Source organism: Coturnix japonica, chromosome 9 (assembly GCF_054131305.1).
Source record: "Coturnix japonica strain WE chromosome 9, WE-NBRP24, whole genome shotgun sequence".
NCBI lineage: Eukaryota > Metazoa > Chordata > Aves > Galliformes > Phasianidae > Coturnix > Coturnix japonica.
In genome coordinates, this window is record NC_140671.1 from 4,493,096 (window position 1) to 4,510,833 (window position 17,738).

The 17,738-nt window shown below is 43.5% G+C and overlaps 1 protein-coding gene across 10 annotated transcripts in view; it reads left to right on the forward strand.

Moving 5' to 3' along the window:
- Positions 1–17,738, forward strand: part of PITPNM2 (phosphatidylinositol transfer protein membrane associated 2) — a 106,326-nt gene that overhangs the window by 42,950 nt on the left and 45,638 nt on the right. For all 10 annotated transcript variants that reach the window (XM_085555674.1, XM_032447868.2, XM_085555681.1 and 7 more), the window contains one exon: positions 4,895–5,067. In XM_085555674.1, the coding sequence (XP_085411800.1) occupies positions 4,990–5,067 (78 nt within the window). In that variant the 5' untranslated portion in view covers positions 4,895–4,989. The remainder of the gene's footprint in view (positions 1–4,894; positions 5,068–17,738) is intronic.

Below are 17,738 nucleotides of genomic sequence, written 5' to 3' on the forward strand. Positions count from 1 at the left end.
GCCAGCAAAAAGATTAGAGAGTGGTTTGTCTTTCTGGCTGCACTCAGCCGTGAGTTCGCTATGCATATTAGCTCTTTTAATGACTCCTTTATTTGTTCATTACCACATCACCTCCAGGCATGGCACGACTTGAGGTGTCCATTTTCCAGCCCAAGTTCAGCTGTGGAACTTCACCTGGTTCACTTGGAGTGAGAGGTGAGCACAGACCGGCTGCATCGCACTGCAGCACCGCTTGGAGAGCAGAAGGGAGCTGAGATTGCTTCTCCCCAACTGTTAAAGAAGTAACAGGAGTGGAAAGTGTGAAGAAACAGGGCAAAACTGTGGAATATCTAAAGAGAAAAAGGGATGTGTAGATGTGGTGTGATTATTATTATTATTTTTCTTTCCCTCCCATTGCTTAAGGCTTGTATTTTGCTGCCCAGTGAGCTATAACAAGATTTAATAGCTCCAATGTAGCTATATTGCATGTGGACCGATTCCATCCTTCTGTTGTAATAAATGTCTGCTTTACAGCGAGCTCTTAAATTCTATAAGTGACGTCAAATTGTATCTAATAATGGAAAAAAAGATTAAGTGCTACAAATGGGACTTGCTCCCTCCTTTGTCCCCAGCCCTTTGCCCTGCTATCTGCATTTGAGACCTCTCAGTGAGCCTGCCTTGAGGTTTGCACAGGAGGAAAGCTGTTTTCCAGGGATGCTGCATTTTTCCTCCTTCTCATTTGATTTCATCTATCCCCCTCCCTTCCCTTTCATCCTGCCTACAGCCAGGGCTGTGGGTGCTCCCCAGCTCTGTGCTGCAGCTGAGCCCAGGGGCTGTGCTGTGGTTTGGGGATGTGCACAGATGTTTGCTCATTCACTGCCAGGTGTGCTCCTAAGCTCAGCCCAGAAGCTCCAGTGTGTTAAGCACTGCATAAGGACTTCTTCTTAAACAAAGATGTGACAGCTGAGACGTGTGATGAAGATGGATGATTACAAAGAACGTTACTTAATGCCACCGTATCCTTCAATCAGTTATAGCGTGAACTTTGAAGGAACTTTAACTTTTAACTTATTTCTTTCAAGGCCTGATGAATTTTTATATCTGCTTAGCTGTCAGTCAGTGGGTATGACCCGAGCACTAAACCTGAGCACTGCAGATTATAACAAGCCGTCTCATTCTGCCTCTTCAGTTTGTATATGTCTGTGTGACTGCAGTGGTGAATGTTATGGCAAGTAATGCTGGCCCCAAAACAGAAATGTTGGGGTTTTATTTAACCTTTAGCTGAAGAGGTGCCTGAAAGAGGAGGGGTGATGTGATCAAAGTTAACTAAGGGTCAGTGTAGCTGTGATGCTCTGCGTCGATGAGGCTGCTTCTGAGCCAGGAGGAGGGTGCTGCATTAATCAAGGTGTGAGCATTGAGGCTGCCTTGCAAAAGTGCTGACTTAAGTCCTAGGAATCTGTTTGACGTTTTTGCTGCTTCTTCTAATGGCATCAATAAATCAGAGCGCAGTGTGGACGCAGTGCTCCCTGCCCTGGGCTCTCCATCAGGGTGTTTGCAGGAGGAGAAGCTGCCCAGGTGGCATCAGTGATGACTGACATCTCTCCAAAACCACTTTGTCCAAGGAGCCGTCTGCTTGGGATGTTAAAGGGATGTAGGGAACCTAAAGGAAGCCTTTAGGAAGGTAGTGCCTTTGCTCTTTGTTTTGCCACTGTGTTTGGCTTCATTTTCTCGGTGTTAATTGTTTTTCATTTCTCAGTGATGTGAAAATATTCAGCTGCTGAGTGCAAGGCAGAGCCTGATGCTGCAGTCCTGGGGCTGGCACAGCTCCGCATGACCCTCTATGGTGACTTTTTTCCTCAGGAGAGTCCTTAAACTTTATCATAATGTAAAATGAGCCTCCTGTGTGAGGCTCTAGGGCTTCTAGGGCTTTATTTCTACCCTGTAGAATGCAGGAACCAGCAGCCCTGGCACTGTGTGTGTTGTGGCCATGCAGAGGAGCCAGGAGTTTGCCTTAGTGCTCAATTCCCGTACCCCTCAGGGCCAGCCTGTCAGTCTGGCTGGGGCTTGGCCTCCTATTTAAATACCCATTGTACATGAACTCTCATTCCTTAATTACAAGCTGTCAGTTGTCATCAGCCCTTTGCTCACTCATTTACTAACAGTGAAACTGGTCCTCACCTCCTGCAGTGAATGCCGGACACAGCGTGCTGTTTTCTGAGCAGAGCTGAGAGATTTACCTGATAAGCTGCTGCAGATCCTGTTGGTTCCCCCCTTAAAGAAAAGGCACGTCCTTAAGAAGCTGGACATGGTTATGAGGGAATCTGTTAAAACCAGAGGTAAATACAATGCATCACACCTTAGCCTTCAGCCATAGCCCGAAACAATAGCTCAGAGGTGGACCTGACTCATCTCGGCAGGATATTGACTCTGCAGCATAATTATACTTAGAGAGCCTGATTCTAAAACAATTGAGGTATAAAGTTATGTGCCTGGCTCTCACAGTTATACAGCTCTGTGTATAAATTGAATAACAGCCTGCACCATCGTGCCCCTTTTGCAGAAATAGCAGCAAGCACAGCAGTGTCCTGCATCACCAGCAGGCTGGGGTCTGCAAAACCCATGGGCTGCCTCCAGTCCTGGGGTCTTTGTCAGACCCCTGGGAGACCCAGTCTGGTGCTGGGTATGTATCATTCATGGTTTTCTACCCGGGTTCCTCTGCTTGGGTAAAAGTCAGGGCAGATATTTTGCAGCTCATCATTTGATGGTGATGAGTTAATGGTTAGACTTGATCTTAGTGGTCTTTTCCAACCTTTATGATTCTATGAAACTATGATTCTATTGCTGTTGGCCAGTGCGTTTCAAGGGCTGTTCTCTCTCTACCTGTTGTTTGGGGCTGGTTGCAGGAGCTGTGGTGGTCAGTTTTGAGTTTGGGGTAGTTTTTGGGTGCAGTGCTTTTCCTCAGGCATGACACCACAACCTGCTGCTTTATGGGGACCTGCAGGCTGAACCAGAACCTGGGCTTTGAGCACTGACAGGAAAATAGGAACCTGGAGGGAAAGTCTACAAAGAAACCTCAGCTGTTGGTGGACGCTGTGTCTGCTTCAGGCCAACACAGTTGGGATTTTAGTCTGTAATAGAATAGTCTCTGTTGTGTCTTGGCCATCTGAATTATTACCTCTCTGGCACTTCATTATAAACACATTTTTTCCTCTTTGGTACTGGTTTCCTGCCATTTTATTGCTTTTAAGGTTCTATTTTTGTTTTATTCATCTCTTTCAATCGATAGGAAATATCCTGTTCTTAGCAAGCGGCACAGGCAGACATGAGCGATGTCCTTATGGGAAAGCCGAATCACTTTCAGAGCTTTCTTTGGGGGTTGAAGCTTCTAAACCCAGTTTTCAAAGTCTCTGAAGTTTAACAAGACACTCCAGACATTGCTCCATGTTCCACTGCCATTAGCTCCAAGAGTTGGTATCCCAGCATTGCACCAGTGCAGATCTGAGATGGTGTTTAAGATCCATCATATGGTAATTATTGTTGTTCTTTGCCATGACACTAATTAAAAACACCTAATGAGATTATCCCCACCTGTTCTCTAGGATTAACTTGATGGAGGAAATCCTGCACGTGTGTGTGGACGTGCAGACTCCTGCTTGGCAGTGTCAGGAGGAAGGGCAGCTGCTCTAAAATTACTTTGTACAGGGTTTGCATGGCAAAGATATATTATTATTTTTTATTATTTCCTCCCTGCACACAATACATACACACAGATTACCCTGACAGCAATAAAATGAAACAGAGAATTGAATTTGAAAATAAATTGTTGAGGTGATGCAGCAGTGGACTTCCAGAAGAGTCGGTCCAGGATGGATGGGCTTTGTAGCTGAATTAGAACTCAATGATCAAACAGCAGCAAGCTATTGACAAAGTTGTCTCAACTGCAGGGTTTGGGGCTGCATCTACTGCAGCATCTGTATCCTTTCAGTAGGCAGAAAGGTGAGGTTTGGTGATGAGAAGGAGCCAGGCGAGTGCTTTGCATTCTGGCAGAGTGGCTGCCCAGACCTGCTGAGGCTGCGTTGCCTTTTTTGTCCCCTCTTCTTCCTCAGTCTTAGTTTCCCTCCCCTCCCTTGTATTATTTTCCTGCCTTTATCCACATCCTATGGGGATATCTTAAGGGTATTTGAAAAGTTGCTGCTTTGACCCATGGTGTGGTAAATGCTCTGCTCCCTATATTCTTAAGCAATAATTTTATTAAATTGCCTCAAGGCTGGGTATGATGGGATTTTGTTGCTGTTGCTGTTTGATCCTTGGCTGTATTCTTAAGCAGCAGTGTGAAAATGAGTCTAGCATTGACATCAATGACATGAGAATTTTGCCTGTAGATTACTCGGAAGTGAAAGAGAATGGATCCTACCAAGACAGTATTTCCCAATTAAAATGGGAAGCAAAATGCGTTTTGGCCATCCTCGCTGTTAGAATCCAGATGATGTTTTCAGTCACGGTGTTTCTGAGGGCTGAAGATACCTGATACCTTTGATTAGATGCATCTCTGGTGTGTTGCCCACATTGGAGAGATACGTTATTGTCTAGCAACAAAAGATCTGCCTATTCATTTTGAGCTTTTTGTCACATCTCTCCCGTGGAGATGCTGTTGCATAGGGAAGTCTGATTGATACAGTGGCAAAGGTCAGGAGGGTAATAGTTTTGATGGCATCCTATGAAGCGGATCAAAATTTCCCTGAAAGATTCCATTCAATTTGATATTAAGGGTCTGGTAACACTCCAGGGATTCTTGTCTCTGCTATTAGGCTTATTGCTATTACCAAAATTAATGTTTGGGATTTTATCTTTATTTTTTTTCCTGGTGGGATATTCTCCAACATAACTGCTGCTTCTCTCTCACACTCTTTTTCAGGGATCCTCAATGCATTTCTTTGCCATTATTTAAGGAGCCTTTACTAAAAGCTTCTGGATTGAGTTTCTAAGCGGACAAAAGATTTTGTATTCAAAATGCTTATAAAGGAGTATCGTATTCCTCTTCCGATGAGTGTGGAAGAATATCGAATTGCACAGCTCTACATGATACAGGTCAGTCATGTTTCATTTGGGATCTTTGGGCATGGGATAACACTGGGCTTTGTCTGGAAGAGTGGGAAATTGCTGCATTTTAAATGTGAGGTTTTCTGGGTGCTTATAAAGAGGTGGGGGAGAAAAGGAATATGAACTTCTAGTTATAAAACCCTGACAAATCTGCCTCTTTTGTCCTTAAAACATAAAACCTCAGATCGACCTACCTGGCAAAATAATGTCTAATGAATGGGCTATTCCAAAGGAGGAAAGCACTGAGCCCAAGGGCTTGGATACCTGACTGGAAGGGCTGTAGGGTTTGCACAGCCACTGCTAATGGAAGCAGTGTAGTAGTTGTGTAAAACATCAGCGAGCAGTAGAGTGTGCAGGAGAGGGATCGTATTAAGGAGGAAGAGCACACCTGCTTTAACCAGGCTGAATGCTGAAGGTGTGCTGCCAAGTAGACTGGCTGCAGAGGGCTCGGTTGATGGGATGGGTTTGCTGCTTGCTTCTAGCAGTTAAACTGCCTGTTTAATTAATGCACAGCACTGAACTCCGCTTTGTTCACATGTGAGTGATTTTGGCTGTATTTTAATATCAAAGGACTGGATGAGCCATTAAGGCTTCATTGGTCCAGGAAAGTGTTTGAGAAACTATGCATCCATCCAGCCCTGCTGTACAGCTGCTCTCATTTTCTAGTGCATTGATATGCAGCAAAATAAGGTTTCCTCTTAGGTCAGATGCAGTAGAGGGTGTGCTGGGAGGTGATGTCAGGTCTCTGATCTTCCACCTACAGAGGCTGTGGGCTGGGCATGCTGTGTCTGAGCTGGATGCTCATGTAATGAGCAAACGACTTTACTGCTATGTGTACAAGTGGAACAAGGGGAAAAGTTAGCTGTGCTTTATATTTGTCTTAGCTTTAAAAAGTAACAAATACAGAAAGCCCACTTATAGTAGCATATGGAGTTTTTGCTCTGTTTTTTTAGCATCTGGTAAGAGTCTGTTTTCATCTCTTCTTGAAACTGGTGGAAAGGTTCCTGCAGGCTTCAGTGGGAGCTTTTCTTAGACCATGATATCAAATGTCTTTTTTTCTTTAGCGTGTTTTAAAAGTGGAGGTTTTGTCTTTGAGACAGATGCCAGGGAAAGAGCAGTGGGGAGCACGACTCATGTTTGTTTCAGAGGATGAGGATAATGCTTCATGTCTGTCTTTTGTTTTTCCTCTGAAATGTGTAGGGAGGCCACAGGAAAAGCAAGTTGTGTATGTTGAACTTCCTCAGGGGAACAAGCAGAGATATCTGTGTAAAACAGCAGTGTAGGGGCATTCCTTAGAAACTGTTGGCTGAAAAATGCAAAACAGAGATGTTTAAGCTATTTCCTGGGGACATGAGTGATTCTGAAGAGCTAAAAGTTCAATTTGTGGATGTATGTTGAGTACAGTGCAGTATGATTAGCGTTGGAGTCACCAGCCAGCCCAGTCCTGTATAAGAAGCAGTTTTCCAACAGTGTATAAAGATGTCACAAGTATTCCTCAAGGGTTTCATACAATCTTAAGCACGTACTTGAAGTTGATCATTCGTTTAATTTCAAGCTCACAAGGGAAGGTCCTTGTTAACTCCAAACCAGTTGGTAGAAAGTTGCTCTTTCAAGAGCAGTCAGATCATTGTACTGGACTTCAGCATCCTCCAAACTAAGTTTTCCAAAAGGATCTTGGGGTTGATACAGCTGGCCTTGTGCAGCTGCCCTGGATATGGATGCCCTTTCTGTGGAATTGGTCCCTCCAGGCCACATTGGCAGAGACGTTCAGACTCGAGCTGTAGTATTATGCTCCCATTTAAATGTTTCCATTGAGGTTTCTGCCTTTGCAGTGGATAGTCCTTACGTACCCTTGCATGGGAGAGCAGTCCCTCCATCTTGTTTGATGTCATAACAAAATTTCCACCAGACTTGGTTTGAGTAAAATCACACCCATGTAGCAGAGGATCTTTCCATTAAGCAGAACAGACCATACTCACGTTTACTATATTTAATGGATTTAAAATTGTGCCATGTATAACCTGTAGTCGGTGCTCTGTGCCACTTGGTAGGCAAGACATGCAATGAATCATTGTGTCTGTGCCCACATTGCATTATGCTTAAGGTTCCCCAGACTGGTTTGTAAACCTGTAAAAGCTGAGAAGGGTGGCCTGCTGCTTCCCTTTTTCTTCTATTTTTGTCCTTCCTTTTTTTCTTTTACGGGAGGTGAGTGAGGGAAGCAAGAAGTCTCTCAAGAATTGCTTCTGAAACGTTATCTACAGAAACACTGGTTTCAGTACTTTAAGGGGCACTTAGATCCTTCCCTAAATGAGTTAATTTTACATTACAGCGGCGGGCTGAATGTACCTTTGAGTTGCTTGAAGCCTCGCAGGTTCGAACTGAATGGCTTTTCTCTATTAAATTTTAATCTATCAATGTCACTGTTTTCACGGGTAGCCTCCCATGCAGTGTAGTCTGTGTTAGCTGCCGAGCTGTTTTAGCTCTTCCATGAGCATACGTTCATTTTGATTTTGTTTTCATTGTAGCTGCCCTGTTCTCTCTTTTGCTATCCAATTAAAACATCCTAATTTTTATACCTGAAGTCAGAATCAGTAATCTTTCTATCTGCTGAGAGATGCTGTTTTGGTGCATAAAAGGCAAAACACTTCAAAACAGTGAAATCATTATTTGTATTTCTTTTCTAGACAATAGTTTTATACTCTTACTTCATTCATAAAGTTTGTGCATGCATGAAAAATCTCATTCCTGCTTCCAAAGATGATAGGTATGTAGACAACCTGGGCCTGCAGACGTGCCCACAGCACTGGGGAGAGCTGCAGTCTGACCTGGGCAAATGCTGGTGGTAAATGCTGCTGGTGGAGGCCTGAAATGAAGCACAAGCCATTGGTGGAATGGACAGCTTGAAGCATCTGCAGGGATTTCTTTCTTCCTGCAGAAATGCTGAACCAAGGACTCTGCTGTGGATGTCTTCTCTGTACATCACGTCAAAGGCATGTGCAGTATTTCTGCCTGTGTCAGGATGGTGAAGCCTTATTGGATGTGAAGGATAGGACTGTTCTGTTTTTATTGTGTGATACTTAAGAGGCCCTTTAATAAGATTTATCTACATTTTTTCCTCTTCTGGGTGTCCTGCATATTTGTGACTCAGCAGCTATCCTTTCCTCCAACACATGCTTCTTTTCCTTGTTTGTTTAGGGAATGTACTTTCTGTGTACCTCCCCCTTACCCCAGAAACAGCACATAACTTAATGGTAAATCTCTATCTCCTAAAAGCTTGTATTCCAAGATCTGTATGTGTTTGTGGAAAGATCAGTACGTTATTAGCCAAAGGTCAGTCCATTTATCATCTTAATACCATTCATTACTGCAGTTCCATATGGCATGGGATTCCGGGAGGCCATTGCCCTTCTGACTCTTGCATAAGACAAGAGAATTCCTCATGTTATTAAATCTTATTTTTATACTGGTGTGTATAGCTGGCTTTCCCTATTATAAACAACTTCAGACCTCTCTTGCTCCAACTAGTTCTCTCTGTGTCTGTGACCTTTCTCCAGAGACACTGAGCTTTAAAGATACTCATTTGGACCCAGGGATTGCCTTTTGGGGATGAGAGTTAACTTTCAGCTGCTATGTCATCCTCATAAGCTAATAACAGTAATACTTTGACACCAACTCTTGCTTCAGACCACCGCATGGACCTGGGCTCTCCTTTGGATGTAGCTCTCAAGCACTGCCATTGAGAACAGACCCCATCACTGAACATGTTTGTAATTCTTGAGGCACAAAAGTCGCGTCCCTTAAACTGTTAGGGATGCCTAGCAGTTGCCAGCAGGCTCAGCAGATGGCGAAGGATTGATTGAATGGGTGAAAACAAACTAACCCTTCATCTCTGGACACTGAAGAACAGGATGGCTGGTTATTTCTTGTTTCGTTTGCAGATGCTTTGGCCATCTGGATAGACAGACACGTATGCTTTAATTTCAGAAGCAGGTGACACTACTGACAGCTCCAGAGACCTTGGGAGATGCATAGTATCCTAAAAGCAGAAACCTGGTTTGAGGTTTGTCTGCCAATCTCCATGCTTCAGTGTTCAAAACCTCTGCCTCCCAGGTTCTTTGCTCCTCCTCCTCTGGTTTTCATAACCTTTTCTTTGTGATCACCAGGGCTTTCATCCCTATGAAAGAGGAGGTTGAGATTAAGGTTAAGCTCACAGTTGTGTAGCTTCAGGAACAAGAGAGAGGTCTGTTCAGTGTTACCAGGCTTGGTCTAATTTGCAGAAGTCAACAGTAACACCCGTATGGGTGAGCATTGCAGAGAAACCTACTATAATAACAAACATCTATTTTGCCTTTTTTTCTTCTTTTTTGGTAGCCATTATCTTGAAAAAGCCCTTAAATTGGCTGTTATTCCACACCTGGTGGAGAAAGGATTGATTGTGAAGTAATGAGCTTTGTTGCCTTGACAGTTTTGCATGTTCGTGCTCTCTAACAAAACTCAGTGATGCTGAGATAAGGATATAACATAAATAGGATTTTAAACTTCAGATTTGTACTCCAGTCTTTTAGCATATAGCCCATTAGTGAATTAGTTTCAATAGGTCCCTAAAATCTCAGTGATGCAGTCAGAGGATCAGAATTGATCCAGAAATACTGAGTTGAAATTTCATCTTGTAGCATAATAACAGGCAACTTGTTTTTTCCCTCTTTAAGGAGCAGTAATACTCATGGTCAGTGTCTGTGGAATAGTTAATACAGTGAAAAATCCATTTAAAGACAGGGGAGTAAATACTCAAGGTAAGATGAAATATTGTGCTGGAAGTGTAGCAGACATTTTGAAAGATGAAGCTTGTGGGGTAAACAAGCTTGAGGTATCTCCATAATAAAGTGATTCCTAATTCATGTGCTTCTGGCACATACAGCCTTGATTCTGTAGGAGTGTGGCTGGGCACTTTTGTAAGGTGGAGTGATTAATGAGTGGCCATGAGAACGATTCTCCTAATGCTTGAATTATTTATAGTCCTGCACAATTGATTGTCCCCCAAATATCCTGGTTTTGTGCAAACAGCTTCATTAATTTCTAGACCTGATTCTAAATAACACAGCGCAATATGGTATTTGTACAAAATGATGCTGTATATATATCTGTTCAGTCTTGCAGGAGTCTGCTGATGACAACCTGTCCTGACTTTAATTTGAGGGTTTTGGTGGTGGTTGGTTTAGTTTGATTTTTTTTAGGAATATATTTTGCATTTTAAGAAGGGGATCCAAGTGATGGAACTGCTGGGAAGGCACAGGTGACCTGTGCTGGCAGGGGTGAGAATGGTTGTGTCTTCAGGATGGGGCCTTCTGCAAATCCACCTTCATTCTGATGATATCGAATCAGTGCTGTTGATTCCTGATCCATCAAGAAGTAGCATCACTTCCAAATGCAGTGTTGGATGGATCTGCAGAGATGCTCTGTTGATCTGTAAAGCCAGTGAATCTGTAGGAATGTGGGCTGATGGTCAGTGTGAGGTCTCCATATCAACAGAGCTGTCCTATGTGGTCACCTCCTGCAGCAGCCTGAGAGATTATAGTGCTATTTTGTGGTATTATGGCCTGGTTTCTGCCTGTCTGGGCAGCCTCCAGATTTCTCTAAGCGTGCTTTTTCTCCTTTTAATGCTGCCTTTGTTTTTGAATGGACTGTATGAACACTTTAGAGCAAATTTCATACTGGGATAAGAGTCATTGCCCAGGTGAAACAAAGCACTGTGCCTTGCTCAGCTGTTGACCAGGCTCAGAAGAAGGATGGGTCAAAACAGTTTCTCTTTTGCCTTTATTAATAAAACTATCGATGAGGTTCAGATTTCCTTCCCCTCCCTCAAGAGTTTCAGGTCATTCCTATGTGTGCAGAGCAGTAAGAAGTCAGAGCGCTGTGTGATTCTGATCACTGTCTTGTTGACTCAAACTAACCTTCCTTTGCTAAATAAGTATTGACGCTGGCCCTTTGTCTATTTTTTTAACGAGCACTAATTGGATTAAAATAATTGTCATGCGTGAAGGATGCATGTTGGAGCGCAAAGGGCACATGGAAACCTCAGCTGTGGGCACCATGGTTACTAGTGACATCACTTGGTTTGCTATTAACAGTAATGATTTGTGCACAGCGCTGAAGCCAAAGTGAAGATGGCCTAAACTAAACCCAGTGGATTGCTGATGCAGTCCCATTGCCATGGAAACAGATGTTGCAGCTTAAAGTTGCCTGCATTTGTAATGCGATGCCCGTGGTATAAACAAAAACACGGTCCTGCAGCATCCATGACTTCTGAAAGGATGTGAAGAGTGTACCTGGAGAGAATGGGAAGTCCCAGTGCAATTCTGCTGGGCTTATTCAGCTCATGCCAAATTACCTGTGTGTGAGGAGGTGCTGTGAGCCTTGATGTGAGTAACAAGAACACAACTTACGGGTTCCATGCTGTCCTCCAGCAATGTTCTTGGAGGACTGTCAGTCCCGCTTCATGTGGGCTGTTTCTGATTTGTACTTCATAAAGCGCAGGTTCAAAAGTACTGTTAAAACCCATCCCTGGGGGAACGAGGTTCCTCTCTCCTGCCTCCTTTAATATTGTCTTTCCAATATAGCCATTAAGCCTACGCTCAGCTCCTGCAAAACAGGAGTAGAGGAGCTCACCTGCCTTCCTTGCTTCGGGGCTGCAGAGTTCCTGCAGCTTGTTTTGCTGTATCTTGTTTAGGGTCCCTTCTCAAGCCCAATGAAGGTTGCCACATCATAGTTAATTTGCTGAAATGAGGCTGGGAAGATGTGTGTTCTGCACGTAGCCCTGCCAGCAGCTCTCTCTTCAGGTTACTTTCTCCCTCTTTAAAAGAGAGCTCCTTGCTTAGTCCCTACTCTCTGATGATAGAGCAGAATAGGTGCTGTTTCCCCTTGCCCCTTCTTTTTTGTTTTCCTCAGGTATCAGATGATAACATCTGAATTGAGTGTTTCAACACTTTGATGATGTACATTTGGGGGGAAAATGTTTGGAGAAGTGTATTCTTTCAGGGTAAAACAACGTATTTCCACAGTCAAAGTTCTGATTACCTACAGTAATGCTGACCCCAAACGGTGCCTGGTGTGTCAGATATCTATCAGCAGGCAGCAGGTTGTTGGTGGTGAAAGCTGATTACTTGTAATGAATTAGGTGTCAGTTCAGATGATCGAAAAGGAGTAGTTAACAGAACACAGAGCTAAGTCATACCGCAGCAAGAGACAGCTGAGGGTAGAAAGGATACACCCATGTGCATGTTATCCATGTAGGAAAATCCTCTTCTGGAAAAATGTGTTAAGAATAAACCATGTGCTAGTTTCAGGACCTTTAGATATTTTCCAGCATCTCTACCATTGGCCTGCTAGTTTTAGGTGCAGTTTAATTCTAGCTTGCAGCAGTTAGGACTGAAATTGTGCATCTGTTGTCGTGCCGTTATTCATTTCTGGTGCCCGATTGCTGGGATAGCCACCCTGAGCCCAGATATGTGGCTGATGGGCTGCGTTGCTTCTAACCTCTCCCAGCATTTATGGAAAAGGTTGTTGACTTTAAGGTTGAGGGGGGAAAAAGGGCAACTTTTAAGCACAGACGTCGAGAGAATTTCATTTCCTGCCAAAACATAATACTTAAATGTTGTGTCCTAACAATAAGATAATGAATAATAAAACAACCAACCCACGAGGGATGGGATCTTCTTGTGGGTTCTCTTGAGGGCTCTTGTTTGTTTTGTTCTTGTGTTTGTTTTCCTCAGACTTTTACATCATACTAGTGTTTGTATTTCCTTTCTAAAACTGAGCAGAAAAATCCACCAAAACGGTCATGATTAGAGAAAACAGGGCTTAGAGGCTGTCAGAGACAGATCATCCATCCTCAGCAGCTTCAGGTGTTTTGTTTTCTGGTGAGTTGTGTGAGGCAATTGAGGCTTTCTGTTTCCCAAAGGGCCAGACTGTTTTTAGGGTCATCACTGGCACTTGTGGTAGCCTTGGGATCTGAAACAAGAAAACCCAGTAATTGGTCATTGTTAATCTCAGCCTCCTTTGCCTCAGCAGCACATACAAGTCTGTTAGAAGGATCCTCTGGGGAAATCTGCTGTCATGTTCTTGTTCAGTGGATGCATAGATGCCTTTGTTTGCTGTCCTTGTCAGCTGAAACCATCTACCAGCAGTAAGATTCTAGTATCTGTGTCTAAATGGGATGAGAAATGCTGAGACTTCAGTGTTATTTTAATGGATTCTCCCAGGAGAATTTGTCTGGTTAATCAAAGTGTCCTATTGCTTAATGGGAGCTGGGAGGGAGAAAAAAATCTTTTGGTTATTGTTTCCAGACAATGGTTTATGTCTTCATTATTCATGGACCGTAGGCCTACCGGGTGTAGCAGTGTCAGTCTTTGCAATCTGAATAATCTCAAATCAAAACTGTCACGGGTCGTCAAAGTCAGCCACTGGCACTGGGTAAATATATTGCTGTAAAGCACCGACAGACTTTACCATGATGCTGAAGCATGTCAGCTCTTTGTAATCACTGTCTGACTTACTTGGATTGAGGAGCTGAACTGTAAATAATTGGTGGTAAGCAAAGTAAGATTATAGCTGTAGTTTGTTTTTTTAAAGCTAGAACAGTGCTCAGGTTGCCCATCAGCATTGTGCAATGCACCCTATCTTTTCTCTGCAGAAGAAATGAAGCCATGTAACTGTTTGCAACACTGCTGAAGACTTTGCAGAGATCCTGTGTATGGAGTAGAGCTTGTATGCATCTGTGCTGTACTCTGGAGGTGAAATGCAATGAACAAGAACCTATTGGTATAGGATAATACCCTTCTTACTTAGCACCACGAGTTACTGTTCTGTTATCATCCTGGTGAGAAGGACACTCAAAGTCTGTGAAGCATCAAAGTAGTATCTAAGATGCTACTTATCAGATCTAGCACTGTAAAGAAAGAGAGGATGGTACAGATAATCCTCTGTCTCTCTAGGTGCTGGGACCCCCAGGCTGTGCAGCACTGAGTGCTCTGATAGCACACTGTGCAGCTACAGTCTGCAGAAGGGATCTGTGACTATCCAGTGGTACTCAGTGCAATTAGCACTCAGACCATGCTGAGTGCATTAATATCGAAGTAAATACAATATAGAGTTAATGAGGCAGTTTTTCTCCCCGTGAAATAATGCTGTGCAGGGGATGGCAGAGATTTGAGACTACTTCCAGGCTGTGTGGCAGAGTCCACAAAAGCCCAGATAAGAAATCTTTTGTAAATGTTTGTTAAGCTTTTTTTCAGTGTTGTAATCCCCCTCAGGCCTCTTGAAGTGGATGCTGGTTCATGAATGGATGCAGCCTTCTTCAAATTTAAGCCTCCTCGGCATTAGGCTTTCACCTTATCCACCTTTCACACACTGCCTAAAACCTGACTGATGAATCCGCCGGGCATCTGTGGCACACAGGGTAGAAACCAGGTTCTTCTGTAGTAGCAAAAATGCAGCACAGCACCCGTAGCACCTCCTGATGGTGGTTCTGTTGCATGCGGAGACTGTGAGCACCACAGCAGCCTGGGTGTGCTGCAGCATGGCCTGCAGGGACAGGTTGGATCTGAGTCACTCCAGCATAGCTGAGACATTCAGAGGGTTTAAGAGGAGTGGAAATAGTTTTTCTATTAATGTGCACAAGCCTAGAAAGTGAGTTTAGTTTCCCCAGCCTGATGTTTCTCAATCTGAATCCTCAACCTGGAGGGTTCTGCTGTCAGCAGCCATCATTCCTTGACTGAGCTAACCCTGCTAAAAATCACACAGGTTGAGTTCATCACCTCATCCCACTCTGCTGGGCCAGGCTGGCTGCAGCACAGCATTGCAGGATGCTCTCTGTGGCATTTGCTGGGATCAGGGAGCTGGTTTTGTTTACAGCCTTGTGTCTCCCATTGTGAAGGACAGATGATAGTGGGGTTAGGCTCACCTGATGTTTAACCGACATTCACTGGAGTTATTCATGCTATGATTATTACAGTGAGGTCATGTGCTGTGTCCCATGCTATGCTGCTGTGCCAAGAGATTTATTTTAATAGAACCCTTTAAGTAACTGACATTCTTGCTAATCATGGTGCATCTGCTTCTCTGGGTTCCCTGTTATGAGTAATTTAATGCTATTACTTTAGCTAGAAGGGATCTGTGTCACCATCTGTCCTGGAAAGCTATTGATGGGGCTGTGCAGAACATCGAGTGTCATCAGCAGAAGAGAGGGACTTCTGAAGGGATGACTAGATTTCCTGTTGTAATACAGTATAAGGCGGTTTACTGTGATTACAGCTTAGATATCTTGCATAGGGGCTGTTAGGTACTCTTTGATGTTGGAAACTGTTCCTCAGGTATTTATCACAATAAAGCAATAACACAGGTGGTCTGCTAAGTAAAATCTCTGCTTTTTGTAGGAGCCTGGTCTCTGAAGCCAACACTGACCCCAGATGCCTGCACAGCTCCTCTCCCAGCAGATGGGTATTCTTTGGAGAGGGCATGCCCGGCACTTCTCAAACCAAATGTTTTCCTCATCAGTGGTTATTTTTTTAAATGGTTGTTTACAGACCGCTTCCTTGTGATAAGCTCTCTCCATGCTGTAGCTGAGTCACAATAGCCATGAAGAGGCTGTGGTTGAAAAGCAGATTGCTCTTCACTCCCAGAAGTGGTGCACTTCCGCAGAGCCACTTGGGCACAGAGTATCATACTGGTCTGTCGAGTGCATGTTGCTGATGTCTTTATTTTACTCTCTCAGTTATGTATGTTTTGTCTCTATGACTGGTTGGTGATTGTTCTGTTTGCCATCTAACCTGGCCTCGTTGGTCCTTCCCAAACCTCCCCATGGCTTGTAGCCTTCTCCACACACAAATTGGGAAAGAGGAGAGCATACAGTGCTGGGAAGCAGCCTTATGAGGCTCATGGGAAGTCTCCCTTTGGTTGTCCCACTGTTCCATTGAAAAGCTGTGTTGTGCTTTGAGTAGAAATTGGCCAGGCTCAAAAGATAGATTGTGGTGCATGGCTATTAAAATACATCTCCAGTGGTTTGGTTTTCCATTTCAGTACAAGCAGTTGTATGTCTGGAGACTCCACTCTTGCATACAGGTTTGGCTTTGCATGCTCATAGCAGTGCCAAGGCTGCTCAGTGCTGTGGATTTCTTTTGAAACTGAAAAACTTGTGAATGTGTTTTGGCCCAAACTAAGAACCTGCAGATTGGCACCATTGATAACAGGGTAATCTGGAACAGGAGCTTTAAACCCAGCAGGTCTGTGATTCCACGTGTGATAACTTGGCACTAAGAGAATCTGTATTCCCTCTGCTTGTGATTTCCTCGTGTGTCTGCTGTATAAAAAAGCTCTAGATCTCCGTAATTTGTATCAACTGCTCGGAGCAGATGCTGTGCTACTATTCTGTCTGACACATTCGCTATGCCTGCTGGGTCGCTGCCTTTCCCTAGACCTCTGAATTAATCAGATTTTTGGGTCATCAAGATTATTTAATGTTATTGTCATAAATATTTGTACGGGACTTGGTCAGTGCTTATATAAGAACTGAAATGCAGTAATTTGTTTTAAGAGGATGTGTGTTTTAATGAACTGCCAGCTGAATGGTAGATATAAACTTGAAACAAGCCCTTCTCTTTCGCAGTACTTTGCAGTCTGTGGGGCAGGAAAAAACGGCTGTTTAGATTGTCAGTTATTTGGATTTGTTGGTTGCAGCTGTTTAACGTTTAAATCACTTGAGAGTTATTTAGGAAGAAAAAGTTCTCTTTTTAAATAGCTGTGTTGGCTTATCATCCTGTCCTGAAAAGACGAGAAGCTGATCTCTTGCATCTCATTCATCATATTTTGTTAAGCCTCGTTTTCCTTTGAATTGTTTGTATGCCAGAAGCGAGAGGTTGTTATGGTGTTATATTTCATAATTGATTCTTGTATAAAGTTCCAATTTTCTTCATTTCCAAAGTACCATCCTCTCAAATACAACCAGGAAACTCAACAACACTAACATACGAATCTGTTGTTTGGGGAGGATGAAGGTTATGCATCATCTGATCTGAAGTGTGTTATAGGTGAACAACTACTTGGTTTCCCTCTAGCTCATCTTAGAAGCTGTGAAATTAGTGGTTTTCTGATTGAAGGAAACTCTGCCAGGTCCCTCAATGAGGGGCACTGCTACAAATAAGCTAAAATGTGGAGGCTGCCAGGGTTTGCTGTGTGCATTCTGGCAAATTTGGGTTATTTCTTCTAAATATCTTTATTAACAGAGTGCTGTCTCCAAGCTATTTTTGGAGAGCTGCTGCTCTGCCAGACCGCAGGCGACAAACCCCCAAATCCAATGGGTTTGGGTCATAAAACAGGTTTTAGTATTGTGGTGCTGTGCTGAATGTGTGCGTGGTTCTTTGTGCTGATACAACACTGCAAGAATTTGGCAAGTTAAACCAAACCCTGTTTGCCATGTTACCCACTGGTGTGATTGCTTTCTGTTGAGTGATTCAGAGTTGGAGCCAAGGGAAAATGTGCTCTCAGAAAGACCTTTGTGTACCCTATTGTAAGAGTGGGAATTTGTGTTGTTAATCATCAAATTCTCTCTTAGCTTTAGAGATGTCATCCAGGTTTGTATTGGATCTTTAATAGATAATACCTTGCTT